The sequence below is a fragment of the Pithys albifrons genome, chromosome 4 (assembly GCF_047495875.1).
Source record: "Pithys albifrons albifrons isolate INPA30051 chromosome 4, PitAlb_v1, whole genome shotgun sequence".
In the NCBI taxonomy this organism is placed as follows: domain Eukaryota; kingdom Metazoa; phylum Chordata; class Aves; order Passeriformes; family Thamnophilidae; genus Pithys; species Pithys albifrons.
Window position 1 is genome coordinate 64,125,243 of NC_092461.1, and position 15,688 is coordinate 64,140,930.

The window sequence follows — 15,688 nt, forward strand, 5'->3', positions numbered from 1 at the left end:
AACTCTAATCCAGATACACCTGATATCCTCCTTGTCTTTCTTTTTCACACCTCCAGTGAGAACCCATGACTTCTGCTGTAATTTCCTTCAGGAGTGACAGCTGAGATTTCACTCATCCAGTTACTCTGGAGAACTGAATTCTGTACTTCTAGGAAGTCAGTTCTGCATTTGAAGTACTGAGGGAAGTACTTTTTGGTTTGTGTGTCTATGATATTTTATATTCCTCTTTATCAAGGTATCCAAATGTCTCAGCTTTTCCTGCATTTAAGTTGTTGCAAGCCCTCTCAAACATCACTCAGAATTTATGAGGAAAAGTGGGCTAATAAGACCATATTGGATTAGAAACAAGCTTGCAAGAGATATTGCAGACCTTCTCAGAGCCAGGGATCAGGAAAAAGGGGAGAAGAAACTGGCAGGTTGTACAGCTCTTGTGAAAATTTGAGGATCTTAGCCCCCTCCTATGTTGCATTTGCTATACCTGGATTTCTTCAGGAGACAAAGCAGGACTGCCTAAGGGGACCTAAATAATACTGTAAATTATTAAAACATAACATAACCTAAGCCAGTTCTCACTGGCATTCAATCTTTCTAAGAGATACATCTCTGTCTTATTCAGATCTTACCCACAACACTAAAAAATGCATTCAGATCAAAATTCTTCCTTCATTTATGATCATATTATTTTAAGAGGTTTTGTGTTTTAAAGGGTATATTAAACCTAAAAATGGATAAAACCCACCCCAGAGCATATCTGAAGGGTTTGAGTTTAGTAAGTGCCTCCTACATTTTCCATCAACTGCTTGAACTTAGCTCCTGTTTCTTTGAACCTCTTGTTCTTACTGAAAACCATGCTGACATGCTTTAAAAGCATACAAATAGCTTCTGCTGTGACTAGCTACACAATATACTCTGTTCTGTAATACACATTTCAGCTCATGAATGCCTGAGCTAACAGAGGTAATGAAGAGCTAAATCTCTGGTATTACTACTTGTTTTTCCATTTGTTTCTTCATGATGCACAAGATCTGATTCTTTGGCACTTCACCAAAAGCATCTGAGGCTGGAGGTAGGTATAACTGAAGTCTATAGCATCCCTAAGGAGATGCTCAGAATTGGGCTGCAGCCGACATCATGCTTTAAGTTGTTTGAACTTTGTTATTATATTAAGGAAATGGATTGCAGATTTATCACTTATTTAGCATTGATAGAGCATGACCACCTGTTGTATTGCAGCTCCTCACTATGATGGGAGATACGCAGATGCGTGACACCAAGTATTTACAGTCTAGGCAAGAAAAAATCAGCAGATTTTCTGTAAAATTTTCCAGTTTAAAGAAAAGGACATGATTGATGTTGCAACTGAGGCAGTGGAGAATCATGACTGAGATGCATTACAAAGATGATGGGATGCAAAAATGGAAGAACGGACATTACACGGAGTGGGTGTTGGGCAGAAGTTCTATAGGCAGTGTTCCTGAAGAGTTCAGAGGGCATGAAAGCCAGCTGGAGACATTGGTGTGATATGGACCAGCGCCTAATGGACACGGGAGAGCACTTCAAAGGGAACTTCACTTGGGATGAGGATACTCCAGAAGGGAGGGCCTTAGTTGAGGAGGGCAAACAGGAAGACACACGGCCACGGAGCTGAAGAGGTGGGAAAGATCAGCTAGCGGAGTCGAGGAGGAGGAAAAGAGCAGTTTTTTTCCTCCATGCAAGAAGTGGGAAGACAATGGAGAGAAGCACGGGCCAGACCAGGGGAGCGGTAGCAGGCAGCGAGGAGCCAGGGCCGGGACGTGCAGGCGGCGGTGCGGGCGGTGGCCCGGGAGGAAGAGCGGGCGGAGCCCTGCCGGGCTGCGCCCTCTGCCCAAGCAGGTAATCCCGGCGGCGGCGACCACGGCTCTCCCCACCACCCTCTCCCGCTGCCGGGGCCGCAGACAACCCCGGTGCCAGAGATGCCGCGGGTCCCTCCCGGCACCTTCTCCGCCTCTTCCCCGCGGGGCTCGTCTGCACCCCTACCCGCTTTGCAGAGCAAGCGCTACGTCAGCTCGGGCTGCCCCTCGGCGCGGAGCAAAGCGGGTCCCCGGTGGAGCCTCCTGTGCCGACCCGCCACGGTTGCCCCGTGCGGACGGGCTCGGAGGCGGCGGGGGCCGGGGGGCCGGGGAGGACCGGAGACAGGGGAAGGAGACCGCCCAGGACAGCAACCCTGGCCCCGCTTGTGTCGGGTCCCTCTCCGCGGGCCGGCCCGTGAGTGGAAAGTTTCCCCGGAGCGACCTCTCATAGTACGCGCTCGCTAGGAAATCTCATTCAAGTATTTTTGTCAATGGGGTGGGAGGGGGTGGGGGGGGGGCACCCTGCTCCCCGGCCCGGCTGACGTCACTGCAGAGGCGATAAATATCTGTTGATATAATTGGACGTGAGATTTGGGGTTGCGATAGCGAAACTCGGCCCATCGCCGCTCCGACGGGCCCCCATGATTTATTCAGCAGTAGATCGGGGCACGCAATCGGGCTGTCAGGAGAGCGTCAGCTTATTAGGCAAGTTCTGCGTGATTTCAGGAGAGGGTCTAAGCTATAAAAATCCCGCGCCCCGGCTCTGATTAGGACCAAATCTGATCCCAAGTTCGCCAGAAGCCGACTCCGAGGGAGAGAGAGGAAGGCACGCCGGACACCGCCGAGTCCCGCCGCCGCCCTCCCTGCCCTGCTGCCGCCACCGCCGCCCCAGGTAGGTGCGGGGCCGCGCCTGGGCGCGGAGCGGGATGCGCTGTCTTGCGCTGAGCGGGCTGAGCGGGGCTGAGCGCGGCGTCCCGCGGGACGCGGGGAACTGCCCCGGCTGGGCAGGGAGCGAGGAGACGCGGGGGAGCGGGCTCTCTCAACCCGCAGCTCTTGGAGACAGCCTCCCCGCAGCAGGCTCCCCAAGGTCCCCCTCGCCCCGGGTGGGTGAAGAGGCGCGAGTTCTCGCACACGCGTGGACTCTCCGCAGGCTCTCAGCCCAGCGTGGTTCCGGGAGCAGCCCGGAGCCGCCCCGCAGGGCTGTTCCGCGGGGAGCGGCCGCCTCGACGGCGCGGTGGACGGGCCGGGGTGAGCGCGGCCGGGTGGCGGTGTGCGGGGCGCGGAGGGGCGCGGAGAGGCGCATTTCAGCACCGGGACAGCGGCTGCGGGGGCGCCCCCTCCGCGGCCCCGCACTGCCCTCTCCGCCACCGCGGCTCGGCTGTGTAACCCAATTCCCGTCCCCCGTCTGCCCCGCAGGTTTGGGCCCCGACCATGAAGATCCCGCTGCTGGTCTCCACGGGAATCCTGCTGGTCACCCTCCTGCCCTGCCAGGAGTGCAGAGCTCTCAGCAAGAGTCCGGCAGCCGCCTCCGGTGCTCTGCACCAGCCAGATTTCTTCCAGCAACAGCAGCAGCAGCAGCAAACTCTGCCTGTCCTGCTCCGCATGGGAGAAGAATATTTCCTGCGCCTGGGCAACCTCCACAAGAGACCCGTTGGCTCTTTATCCGCCTCCTCCAGCAGCACCAGCCACCTACAGCCCGAAGCCTCCGCCAGCAACTTTTTCCAGGCGGCGGTGCAACAGCTGCAGCAGCTGCCTGAGCGCTCGCCGGGGAGCCCCGAGGACGGCGAAGCCGAGGGTGAGGCCGTGGAGAGGGAGAAGCGATCCGAGGAGCCTCCTATTTCTCTGGATCTGACTTTCCACCTCCTGCGAGAAGTCTTGGAGATGGCCCGAGCCGAGCAGTTAGCGCAGCAAGCTCACAGCAACAGGAAACTGATGGAGATTATCGGGAAGTGAAACGGCCCCTCCCCGCCTTGCCAAAGAGATTCCGCAGTTAGCACAAGAATAATTACACCGTCCGATGTACCATAGTGCTGCTCTGATGTCATCTCTTTATTTTTATATAGCTTTAAACCTAGAAGGGTGTACTCCGAACAGCCTCTGTCCCTTGACTAGCATGCACAACCGTGTACCAAGTGCAGAAACACGAGTGTCGTTTGTAACCTCCCCTACCTTTATTTATTTCTCCATTTCCCAGTTATTCTAGTGCCGTCGCGACGTAGGGATATGTGAGCTTTGGAAGAAATGGTGCCAAGAAGACAGAAAACTTCTGCTAGGGGCAGGGAGGTGGGAGGGGGAGTCTCTGTAAGCTATTTTCAACTCACTTTTTTTCCTGTAAACATTTTCACAATAAAACATCTTTTCAGCGCTCGGTCGATTTGGTTGTGTAAGAGAATGTTTAATATTTATATTTTTAATAAAAGCTGCAAAGTAAAGATGACTTTGATAGACTTTCTTGCCTAGACGCCTCAGGGCTGCTGCACCTCTCTCAACGCTCACCAGAGCGGGGCGGGGCAGGCAACCCGCGTCCGCGGACACCCAGAGCCCCGGGGAGTCCTATAATCGTCCCCCGGGGATGTTTTTCCTCTGACCTTCCCGGGCAGTGCCCTTCCCCGCGGGCTCTCCCAGAGGCGCGCCCCGACGGGGGCTGCCCCACGCTGCCGCTATCGGTACAAGTTACTCCCGGGAGCGGGGTGTCGAGGGCAAATCGGTGCCTCCCGGCGCTGCCGAAACCCACCTCGGCAGATCCTCGTGGGGACTCCCTGGCTCCTGCCGCTGTGGCCGGTGCCGGGCAGCCTCCTCCTGCCAGAGGGCAGCGATGGGTAAGCGGTGAGGCGCTCCCGCATCTCTTTTGCAATTTCATTCTGGCTCTGCGCATCTTCCCCGCACCTCAAACGGGCAGGTTCCTCCTCGCTTCGACTTCCCCTGTCCCAGTGGCGGTGCTCAAACGGGCTCCCTTCCAGAGGCTCTGAGGAGGCGGCAGTGCGTGCGGAGAAACTTTCCGGGAGGAGACTGGGGAAATCACCGGAACGACTGGGAGAAAATAGGAAGTCCCTCACCCAGAACCAAATTCCAGGGAAAAACTGCTCCAACAGCCGGAGGCGATGCGGTGGTGGTGCTGGGCGGCGCTCACTCTGGGCTGTGACACTTCCAAAGTTGTTCATGGAGCTTGCCTGTGCAGCCCTACAAAACTCTCGCAGGAGCGTTCTCCAGGGTAAACAGATACAAATGAGGGTGGTTGTCAGTCCTGTCGTTAGTGGCAGGTGTCCAGGATGGGGTCTGACCCCATATAGCCTGCTAACCAGTCTGCACTGCCAGCTCACCAGTCCTGCTGGGGCACAGCGCAGCCCTATGGCCCCACACAGTCCCCTGACAGAACAGGGCACTGAGGGCCTGACTAGGGAATCTGGGAAAGATCCACATGTAACCCTAGTGCAGAGCTTGACACCTGGTCCCCTGTGGCCTCAAGGACTCCCGGCAGTCTGCCAATCTCTCTTAAACAGTACTGAGTGTTGACACCCTGCTCCCAATGACAAAAATTGCAGAGTGTCACCTTAAATACAACTTGTAGAGTTTCTTTTAAGACACAAATCTGATTTCATTAGACAAATATTTGCAATGCACACAGAACAGGACACTCAGCATCTCCCTTTTCTACAGTGCACCATGGAGGCTTCAAATTAAACTTCACATGAGTAGCTGTGAGCACCTCAACAAATTCTGGTTTCATGTAAGAACATGCCCCCCTTTTCTACACACACTGATGACTGAGAAGACACAGACACAGATTACAGCCGGACAGACCGGGCAGAGTACAGCATCTGCCCCACATACTCAGATCTGTGTCCCACATCCAGGCATGGGGTCTTGGCCAGTGCTTTTGGTGTGTTCATCTTTCTCATTCCTGCCACTGGGAATCTTCCTTACAAATGAAGTGTTTGCCTGAGCGTCATCTGTTGTAGCTTAGCAGGAAGAGTAAGTGCAAAGGCAGAAATGGCAGCTTCCTTCTCCCCTCCCATGTTCAGCCTCCACAGCTGCGGAGGCACCAGTGCTGTCAGACACAACCCTGACTTGGGGCTGCCAAGGATGCCATAGTGCCACTGAAGTCACCAGCAACAGCAAGTGGGGACACAGGAAGGTACTGAAGAGAAACACTAAGGATATTACTAGAGAATATCATACCAGCATTTTAACTAACAACATTGTTGAAGCACTTACACCTACAAGGGGATGTGCCAAAAAGTGAGTGACAAAAACACTAGCAGTGCTCAGTCTAAAGCTTTAGGGATCCTCTTGAAGCAAGAAATTATTGGAAAACACTCTGACTACAATATAGTAATTTGTCCCCATGCTCCCATCCCTCTTGAGTCTTTCACCTCAATGATATGATGTGAAGGCCAGCTATGTTCTTGGGAATGAAACCTGCTAGGACATCTCTTTCCAGGCCAGTGTCTTTGCTGGCTGCAGCCAGGCTGCCTGTGCTCACAGTCCCTCCGAGGAGAAGCACACCAGAAGCCAGCCAGAGTGAGTCATCATTCATTCAGTGAGTTCAACCAGGAGAAGGAGAAGACATGACGAGCCGGCTCGTCACCCCTCTCACTGCTCACTGGGGCTTCCTCCACTTGTCCTTGAGGATATGGTTCAGAACCAGTCTGCAAAGGAAGGAGAGGTTGACAAAGGGAAAAGGAAAATATGAATTGCATTAAAATCCTTAAGATTTCACAACATGCAGGAAAACAGAATGAAGTGGCAAAGAGAGGAAAAGGCAGGGAGCATGGAAATTCAGGGAGGCCAGTCAGACTTCTAATGCCAAAGAAGTCAGAAGGACTTTTGCCATGACCACTGGCAGAGGAAGGATTGCGCCAGGTGAGTATGTTACATCTGTGCAAAGGGCTTAGTCTTGATTTGGACCTCTGGAATATTATTGCACTGAAGGTGATAAATGCCTGTTCAGAAGAGATTCTGAGCCAGCTTGGCTTGTGTAGCTGGGCCCCCAGATTGATGTGAACCAAAGCCAAAAGTTATTGCCAGTGCATTGCCACTCAAAATGATACTTGTTCTGCTGTTATGAAATCTGCCTTGAATGTGTTTTCTTTTTTCTTTAAGGTATTTTAATATTTGTTTCACTTCAGTTTCACTCAGACCAAGAACAGGAAATAAATAATATAGAAATATAAGCTTCTCTTTATATCCTGCTTTTGTTTGCATAGGTATCCTACACTTACAGTAAAAAAGGGAACTTGGACATGATACACTGTTGCTGCTAATAAAAGGAATTTCTAAAATTAGCTGGATATTTAACTGACCAGTGTAATAGGCAGAAATATTTTACTAGTTCCAGTGTTTTCAGATCCCTTTGGCAGAGAATGAAGACTGCTTTGTGATGGTATCGGAAATCCTATTGAAAATAAAATATATAAAAATAGGTGATTTGTTAGCTAAGGAATGCCTTGTGTCTCCATTGTTAAAACCACCATTTAACTTGCAGTATACATGATTTCTTCCCCCTCTACATTCCTAGATATGCACAGACATTATTGTACATTCTTAAAATTAAAACAACCATACTGCCAGCCTCCTTTGTGCAAGGTTTTACCTTATTTTGGGAACTTCGAGATCTCAGGTGAACTATTTGATGTCAACATACTACTCAATGAAGGGAAAATGACAAAGTACTATCCTCTGAATTTTAAGGTCTCAATCACTTATAAAATTGTCCTGAACCAGAAGGTTACTGAAACAGTGATGCTGATACATCCAGCAACAAACATTGAAGCAGGGATGCTTGTGAGAAAATGAAGCAAGGGATGGATGATTTTCCTAGGTATTTTTGTAAGTACTTACTGTTAAAGTGTACCACAAGAATTAGTGAGAACTTATGCTATGTTAAGTATAAATTGGCTATTGGACTTCACTCTGGTAACTGCCTATTTGGCTGGCACAACATCAAAAAACAAGACAGACTGAAGCTATGAAAACAGTAGTTCCCTATTTCTTTATTCATATCTAATTAGAGTTCACAATGCCATTTTTAGACCTTGATTGCTCTAAACTGGAATAACCCTATTTATTTCAATAACATATTACTTGAGAAATTGCTTTAATATTTGAAATGTGGACTAATCTTTGACTTAGATTCATATTTTCAAAGCAAGGCACTCATTGCTACTCACTACAACATACAGGAGTCCGAAAGACATATTTTGGACAAGGGTCTGCAGAAGAATTATATATTTTTTAAATAAAAAATACAGCTTTGGCTTGCTAACTTTATAATGTACTTTAATGATAGCAAAAGCATGGTGAAAAATGTGGGAGAAGCAGCTGCCTAGTTGAATGTAGAAATCCATTTTCAGCAATGCTGCTGAGAAGGGTTGTCTCCCAGGCTTATGCAAAAGTATGGTAAAGAATTTGGCCCTGAAAGACAGGTAGCTAGTTGAGTCCCAAATATGGAAGATCTGCCTCTCAGCCCTGCAAAGTGCTAATTGCAAATCTTTCAATGTGATTATAAAAGCCAAGTATCAGCAGTAAATACATGAGTAGACTTTCTGAGATATAATGGATTCAGTGCTCTCTTCATTTTGGTAGATGTAGGAGTGTAGGTGGTTTATTAGTCTTCAATGATGCTCAAAATTTTGGCTTTATTTTTGGAAGGGCAGTCAAAATGCCTGGACTAGCCAAGAGCCATTTTGAAATTTGTTGTGCAATTTTGTGCACCAAGCCCTTGGTGGTGTGTGTAAGCAGGCATGGGACAGCCCTCCTCACTTCTGACCTGTAAAGGCAAGAAGTTAAAAAAAATTTTTACAGTTTTTATTCTTTTTTTTACTTAAGCCACAGTGGTACTTTGTCATTTCTCTTCTTGTGCAAGACAGGCTTCCTTTAGCACTTCCACTTGCTATTCGAACCACCCACTATCCAGAAATTTGCATTAAATCAAGGTTAACTTTGAAGAAAAATACTATGTATGGGCTTAAAATTATGCAGTTTGTTTCATAGTATTTGGACCTAACATGTTAGAAGGCAAAAAAGCACAGTTTAATGACTTAGACTAGCAAGGTGACTGCATTACCTTGTTAACCAACACTGCTGGTGCTGCATTTCAAACAAAATAATCACTGCCAAAACTGCATTTCATAATGTGTTAACTCCATATTTTGCTGTGATGACATCTTCCTGTGTCAGCAAAACAATGTTGGAACTCCAACACATTCCCACTGGGTTTGGCTGGATGAAGCATTTGCTCCCTGCAGCTCACTGGACTCAGCAGGCTGCCAGTCTGCAATACCTCAATATGTCTTTCCAAGAGCCATCATTTTCCATCACACCCAGCCAGGAGTGAAGCAAGCACAAAACTGACAATAGGGACATTCCTTGGCTTTTAGACTTGTGTTTTCACACCTGTGACACTTCAGAGTTTGTGCTCTGAGTTATACAATGACTGAGGGATGCTTTCTTCATGTAAGACAAGAAACATGAAAAGGTGCCAACAGCAACTCTGCCCATTTTATTAAGTGTGTTTCCCCCTTCCAGCAGCAGCCCACACAACTCAGTTATACACTGTGCTGGGATTGTCTGAGATAAAGCTTTCAGCTGCAGATTTTACAGAAAAGTACTTTTTTTTCTGAACTAGGATGTGATTCTGAAAGGCAGAATGCAGCAGGTCTTCTCAGTGTCACTGGGTTTCAGGCAGCCCTACTCTGGTAAGAGAGGAAAGCTTTGTGCGGAGTATGGCCCAGTCCTTGCCACATGCCTTTAAGACAGTTCAGATTCAACTCTTAATCATGTCTGTCCATTGTTATTAGGAGACTGTTGTCAAGCTCCTACCTGAACTTTATCTTAGCTTTATCTTAGCCACATTGCATAGAATAACAAGTCCTAACCCTTGATTTGGATCCCTAACATAATAAGGAATAACTAAAGTGTTTACCTCAGATTACATTAATCACATTAGGCCAATGCTGAGAGAGTGCTGAATACTTACACTTTGATTTATATTTTCCCCTGTGGTGTTGAGTGACATCAGATGATGTTTCCAATAAGCACCAGGAATTTTCACCAGGCCAGCTCATGAAGTAAGGAGTGAAGTACACCATGTATGACTGATGGTTGGGTTTGTTTTTCCCATAAGCAAAGTCCAGACTGGAGTTTACATGCCAATTCTTTGGAGGTGCTGAGCAACCGCAACTCCCACTGAGCAGCCATACAGCACTCCTCAGCATCTGGCACACTAGAATTTGCATGAATAAACAGTATCAGGGTCTCAGAGTTGAGCCTGGTAAGTCATTCCAAAGTTGCAGATATTCAGCATCTTTCAGTATTTGCTTTCTTAAGCAGGGTTCTACTTATGTCTGTATAAAGTTCTTGTAAAAGGGTGGGGAGAGGAGGAAACAGGTGAGTGGGATGACTTTGTCATAACATTTTCATTTATTAGCATTTATTTCATTTATTTATTAGCATTTATCCTATTTATGCTGGGAAAAATATGCTGTCTAGGCCTTCTAGATATTTGAAATACAATTAAGTCAACACATTTGACTGCTTTTCTGCTTTACCACCACTAATCTCCATAGCCTTTAGGTACAAAGACTGGGATCCATATTGCCCAAGTTGACTTATCCAGAAACAAGGTAGCCACTCAAGCAAACTATTCATCCCCTTCAATAGGGGTGATGAGAGAAAGGTACAACCAGAGGGTTATTTGTTCTATCCTCAAAGAGGTGGATTGCCCTCTGGAGGTATCTGTTATTTTCTGCTGGCAGTAGAGACACTTTGTGTGACTCAGTTAGACTAGGTCTGTCTTTTAAGCAATTATACAAGAAAGATTCCAGCCCAGTATTTCAGCATATTGGAACAGAGCTTGATAGAAATTGAGAACTGTGACTGCACTAATATTTTTGCATTCTAAATTTAGGAAGTGGGGAGGAAAGGTGAAGAGTCTTCATAATCTATCTTAATGCAGATGGCTGAGATGGTTGGTTACAACCTATATGAATATTTTCTGGAGCAACAATGCTAACCAAAGCAGGTTTGGCCCCTTGGGTCCCCATCCACTTCTTCCTGCTTTGGTTCCATGATTCACTGCCCATTTGCATTGCTGCAGCTCTTTGCAAGGTTGTGCTAAGAATGGGAATGTCACTGGAATGACATCAATTTTTTTGCTGATTTTTTTGAGGTGAAGGAAGATATTTTTAAAACTGGACCATTTGAACGATTTGATTCCAGCACAGCTAAACAAACAGCTGCCTCAGCACAAGTGCCCTGTGAGTGGTGGCATCTGGGCAGCAATAAGAAGCAGGGCCATTTGGCAAGAAATTCCTAAATCACCTTTGCTGCCAGAGGAAAAAAAGACCCTTTGAGGCACATGAACTACCCAGTGCTTTTGCTGTCTCCTCTTGATCCAGCAGGAGAGCAAGGTTGTGAGTTTGTTAGAAAGTGTGGGTCTTGGAGAAAGAAGCAGTGAAAACACAGGTTTTTTGCTTCTAGGGTTTCTGTAGCCTCAGAAAATGAGTGTGAAATTAAATTTAATTCCCATTTTTAGTTGGCTTGTTTAGAAACAACCCCCAGTGTTGACAAGAACAGGCATGATTAGAAAAAGCTGGCTGGTTGCAAAGCAATCACAGAATCTGTAGGCTATGTTTGTCTGCCTCAAATGTCAAGTGTTACACTTCTGGCACTCAACACTTCCAGGCAGCGGAAACAAAGGGAGCACAACAGGTTATTTTAAAATAGTTTAAACTTTAGTTCAAGCATTTTGTTTTGATATTTTAATGCAGTCTAGCTCCTTCAGCATGACACCTGTCAGCTGTCACACAAATCACAACAGCATTGTTTCAAAGCTATGAGGCTGCTTATTTTGCATGTATTTTTTCTTTTTTATTAGCAGGAACCAACAGAATATTCTCTAAAATAATTGCTACAATTACCTGCCACAGAAATATATAAGGTGTCAGACAAAATAATATGCATAGACAAGCTCCATCACTCACAGAATTAGTTATATCATTCTCTTAATAATGGTCAGTAATGAATTTTAAAAATGCATTGTGAGGAAATGCCTTTCTTAATAGAATTTGATTATATTACAATTAACATCATGAAGATAATATTTAATGCAGAGTCTCTTACATAATGACCTTAAAGACACCAAATATATTCCAGAGGAAAGCAGCTCAGATAGCTTATTTTGGTATAGGTTCCACACATCTCCCACAGGACATGGAGGTCCAGACACTTGAACATGTGGCAGAAACAGTTTAGAGAATGGTGTGGGAAAACAGCTTTCTTCTGATCATTACTTGGGACAAAGGAAACACAGTTCCCTTTTTTAAGTCACCTATTTTTTTCATTACTCAAACAACACAAAAAGGCAGAAATAACATACTTCTGTAAGATTTCACCCATTGCTGCACCTCATTGGTCCAAATTTTGGTTGAAAGTGATTAACTATAGATTTGTATAAAACCTAGTTCTGCCACTGTACAGTAAAATGAAGTAAAACCTAAGAGTAAAGTCTTAAAAACACATGAATATTAAGGCTGCAGGACTAGAACAATCTGTCCTGCATTTATCTACATCATTCTTTATTCCTCTTGAAGTGAAGTTTTTGAGAATCTCCTGATCAATCAACATTCTATAATTTCTGCTCCCTTCCAGCTCTGCTGAAGAACTCTCTAGAAAAGGAAGGGGGCATTTGTGGGGCATGAGAGGCTATATGAATAAGTGGTATGTGCTGGCCACCAGTGCCGGAAAGCTACTCATGGCTACCAGTTCTCTCCTCTTCCTCCTACTGCTGCTTTGTCAGACAGTAGATACGACTTCAGATCAACAAGTTAAATGTGAAGTAAAGACTTTACAAGAACTTCTCCATGGCAGTAACTGATCTAATCCATGCAACAGAAACTTTGCTATTAGCTTGCCGTGTAAAGTAGCAAACCTAGTAACAGTTTAACATCCTGCTTGTCTCTGTCAGGTAATCTTTCCTTTGAATAACATGGACTGCTGAAAATCAAGGCTTTTTCTTTCTCTGCAAATAGCACTTTTGTAAATCCTATGACTGCCACAGAGTGCCAGTTCAGATTGTGAGTCATCCAGGAGCTCCATTCATGGGATCAGATAACAGACCCAGCATAGCTTTGAGGTGTGTAGACACAGCATCATCCTATGCTTGGGGGTTGGAGCGCTGCTTTTACATCAAGAGTGACTGACAGACCTGGGCTGTTCTAAGTATGTAGGGGGAAAGGGTGATATATGTCAGCTGTGGACACAGCACATCTTCCCTGAGGGGCAAAACCACACCAGTGGAGATGCAGGAAGAAAAGTTGGAATGTCAGTTAAAGCACCCAGTTGCCGTTCCTTAAAGCCACGACGTAAAAGAAGAAAGTCCTGGCCACAGTTAAAACATTTTTTCCCTCAGCACCTGTTGCTCCTACTACTCTTCCTTTGTGTGCTTATTTTAACATGTCTCCACTTGCCTGATCTTCTCCTTACAACAACCACAGCAGCTAAAGCTGTTAGCCAAGATATGACTCTACTCCAACAATACATTGCTCAGTGAGTAGCACTGTGAGTTCCCAGATAGGTACCTGTCACATCACACATTGTAATCTCTGCTTGCCCATTAGCAATGCTGTCTTGCTTGCACAGCACTTGGCCAAGTGATGAGCAAGACATTAAATCAGGTTTTCTTCTGTCCTTCTCACACTGTTGTTAGGTGAAGTCCAAGGAAGTTGTGATAAATGCTGCTCTTAGAGTTTTGGATTAAATCACAGTTATTGACCAGGTTATTACAGAATATAGAGCACAGATTGCAGTCACTGTCACCAGAGACAAGCTTGGAACTGACCTGCATCTGGGCAGGCACCAGCTCAATTTTTTTAAAAAAGAAATTTATTTTTTTTTATAAAATTAAATTTTGAAATAGTACATAAATATAAAAATGAATGCATTTTAAAAAATAAATCTGGTGCCAGATGTTGAAGAGGTTCACCAGCACTGACTGGGGAAGTGACAGCCACCTTTCCTAAGAAAGGCATTTTGTAACAGGGCAAGTCATACAGCAAGTGTTTCATCATGAATGAAAGCCACTTCTGTTTGCAGAAGTGCTGAGCCAGGAGTGCTCTGAGCAACTGATCTGCATGTTGATCACCACCTTCCGTGGTTGAGATAGACTCAGGGAGATTTTAGAGAGTGCTCTCTAAATTGAAAAGAGCAATGAGAAATTTAGATCACTTATACTTAGGGATTGTGAATCCTCATTCTCTGCTCAGTCAAAGGTGTGACATCTATGTCAGACATCTGTAGCACAGTTTGAACACTGCAGCACCTACTGGCTTGTGGCCAGGGATAACAGAAGTTTTTGTTAGTCATTGGTCCCTTACTTAATGACCTGAAGATTATTGTAAGGATGCCAGGAATATACATCACCTTAAAAGAGATATAAGACTGAATCATCACTGTTTGATGTGTTTCTCTCCCTTTCTTGTGTTTAATTTTGGCTGCACATGCAGCCCCTCAATCGTTATCTCCATTTCAAATGCCTGGTAGAGGTGGGCACTGCATCCTGCAGTGTGCCCCAGTCCAGCCCCTTGCCTGCTCACAAGTCTGGAAAGCCTGGAAGTGGCACGATACACTATCTAAACACAGGGACTCAGACCCAGTTTACTAATTACCACCACTGGGATTTTCAATCAGGTAGTCTGACATTTAAATATTGATCCATCTCTAATGGCTACAGGACTACAAGTGTTGCTTTCCATAGGTAAGCGTGTGGCTATGCTGAAAGCCTGAACTGTCTCATGGCAGTAGAATAACCATCCAAATATTCCACAAACAGATGGTTTGTGCTGTTGTGACATACATCTAACATAACATGATGTAAACCAGCAACAGTTCATCTGGGATTAAGATATCTCTTTTGTTTACATTCTATTTTCCTTTCCAAACTCCTTAACAATGAGCAGAATGAGCGATCCTTGGAGAATGAGGTCGCATGAAGGTAGAATTCAATATTTAAAGGAGTTAGTCACAGAGACAATGTCTAGGTGAGGGTGGCTTTGTATTAATTTCAACAGGAGAAATAATTTTATCAAAGCCGTCATTATGGAAATCCTTTTGCTAGTATTGGACTGAAGAAAATGAAATCTACATAAATCAGATGGTATCTGTGACTCACCAGACAAATCACAGAGCAGACTATCCAAGGTAAAACTTCAAGTGAAGTATTTGCCACTCATATTAATTATGAGAAACTGTTGTCTGAAAGCTGGTCTTAATGTATTGCACTCACGACCCATCACAGCTGCCTCTGAATCATCCAGATAATTCTCAGAAGTAAGGAAGGGGGAGATGTTAAAAGAGGAACAATGAAGACTTCTTGATTTTCTCAGCATGTATTGCCAAACTGAGGCAGGGGGTGGGGGTGGGGAGGAAGTCTCACCTGAAGCACAAAGTCAAGATACAAAATGGAAATTTGCCACCAACTGAACATCAGCCTGAGTGGCCCCAGATCTGGCCACTCTCACTGAAGTCCAACAAAAGGCAGAATTTGTGGAGTGTTAACTGACTGTCTTGAATATAGTGTTTGCCCTGTACTTCAGCTACAACCTGAGTGTTTCTTTTTTTTAAGAGATATTTAGGCAGAAGCTTCAGAGTTCAATTTGGGCTTGTATACCAGCTGATTCATGGGTCTCCTATGAAAGGTTCATCTTCACAGAGGATAGGTGGCCCATTTTCTCTCAATCACACTTTGCAGACTTTTTAATGGTACAGAAATAAATCCACCAGATTTTCTACCTAAGAAAAGGTAAAGTACATCAAAACCTAGATGGAAGATACCAAGTTGACTTTTGCTCTCTGCATCCTCA

General features: G+C 45.7%; 2 protein-coding genes across 10 annotated transcripts in view; one reads left to right on the forward strand and one right to left on the reverse strand.

The window, feature by feature from the left end:
* The first annotated feature begins 1,541 nt into the window (after window positions 1-1,541).
* On the forward strand, window positions 1,542-4,260 carry CRH (corticotropin releasing hormone). Of its 7 annotated transcripts, none has more exons than XM_071554427.1 (3): window positions 1,542-1,872; window positions 2,601-2,721; window positions 3,246-4,260. In XM_071554427.1, the coding sequence occupies exons 1-3, from the start codon at window positions 1,730-1,732 to the stop codon at window positions 3,780-3,782; spliced, it is 801 nt and encodes a 266-aa protein (XP_071410528.1). In that variant the 5' UTR covers window positions 1,542-1,729; the 3' UTR covers window positions 3,783-4,260. The 7 variants fall into 7 exon arrangements, with proteins under 7 accessions (XP_071410528.1, XP_071410531.1, XP_071410527.1 ...); XM_071554430.1 differs by having other exon boundaries at window positions 1,793-1,872; window positions 2,620-2,721; XM_071554426.1 differs by lacking the exon at window positions 1,542-1,872 and adding an exon at window positions 1,884-2,279 and having other exon boundaries at window positions 2,620-2,721.
* A 1,995-nt stretch (window positions 4,261-6,255) lies between these two features.
* TRIM55 (tripartite motif containing 55) overlaps window positions 6,256-15,688 on the reverse strand; it is a 36,380-nt gene continuing 26,947 nt past the window's right edge. For all 3 annotated transcript variants that reach the window (XM_071553091.1, XM_071553093.1, XM_071553092.1), the window contains one exon: window positions 6,256-6,478. In XM_071553091.1, coding sequence (XP_071409192.1) covers window positions 6,359-6,478 — 120 coding nt within the window. In that variant the 3' untranslated portion in view covers window positions 6,256-6,358. The remainder of the gene's footprint in view (window positions 6,479-15,688) is intronic.

What these genes read in the sequence shown, in the direction of transcription:
- CRH (XM_071554426.1), top strand. Translation starts at nt 1,953, where the DNA reads ATGCCGCGGGTCCCTCCCGGCACCTTCTCCGCCTCTTCCCCGCGGGGC. An exon ending in CCCCGGAGCGACCTCTCATA is followed by an intron (nt 2,280 to 2,619) that starts GTACGCGCTCGC and finishes TCTGATCCCAAG; the next exon opens with TTCGCCAGAAGCCGACTCCG. An exon ending in TGCCGCCACCGCCGCCCCAG is followed by an intron (nt 2,722 to 3,245) that starts GTAGGTGCGGGG and finishes TCTGCCCCGCAG; the next exon opens with GTTTGGGCCCCGACCATGAA.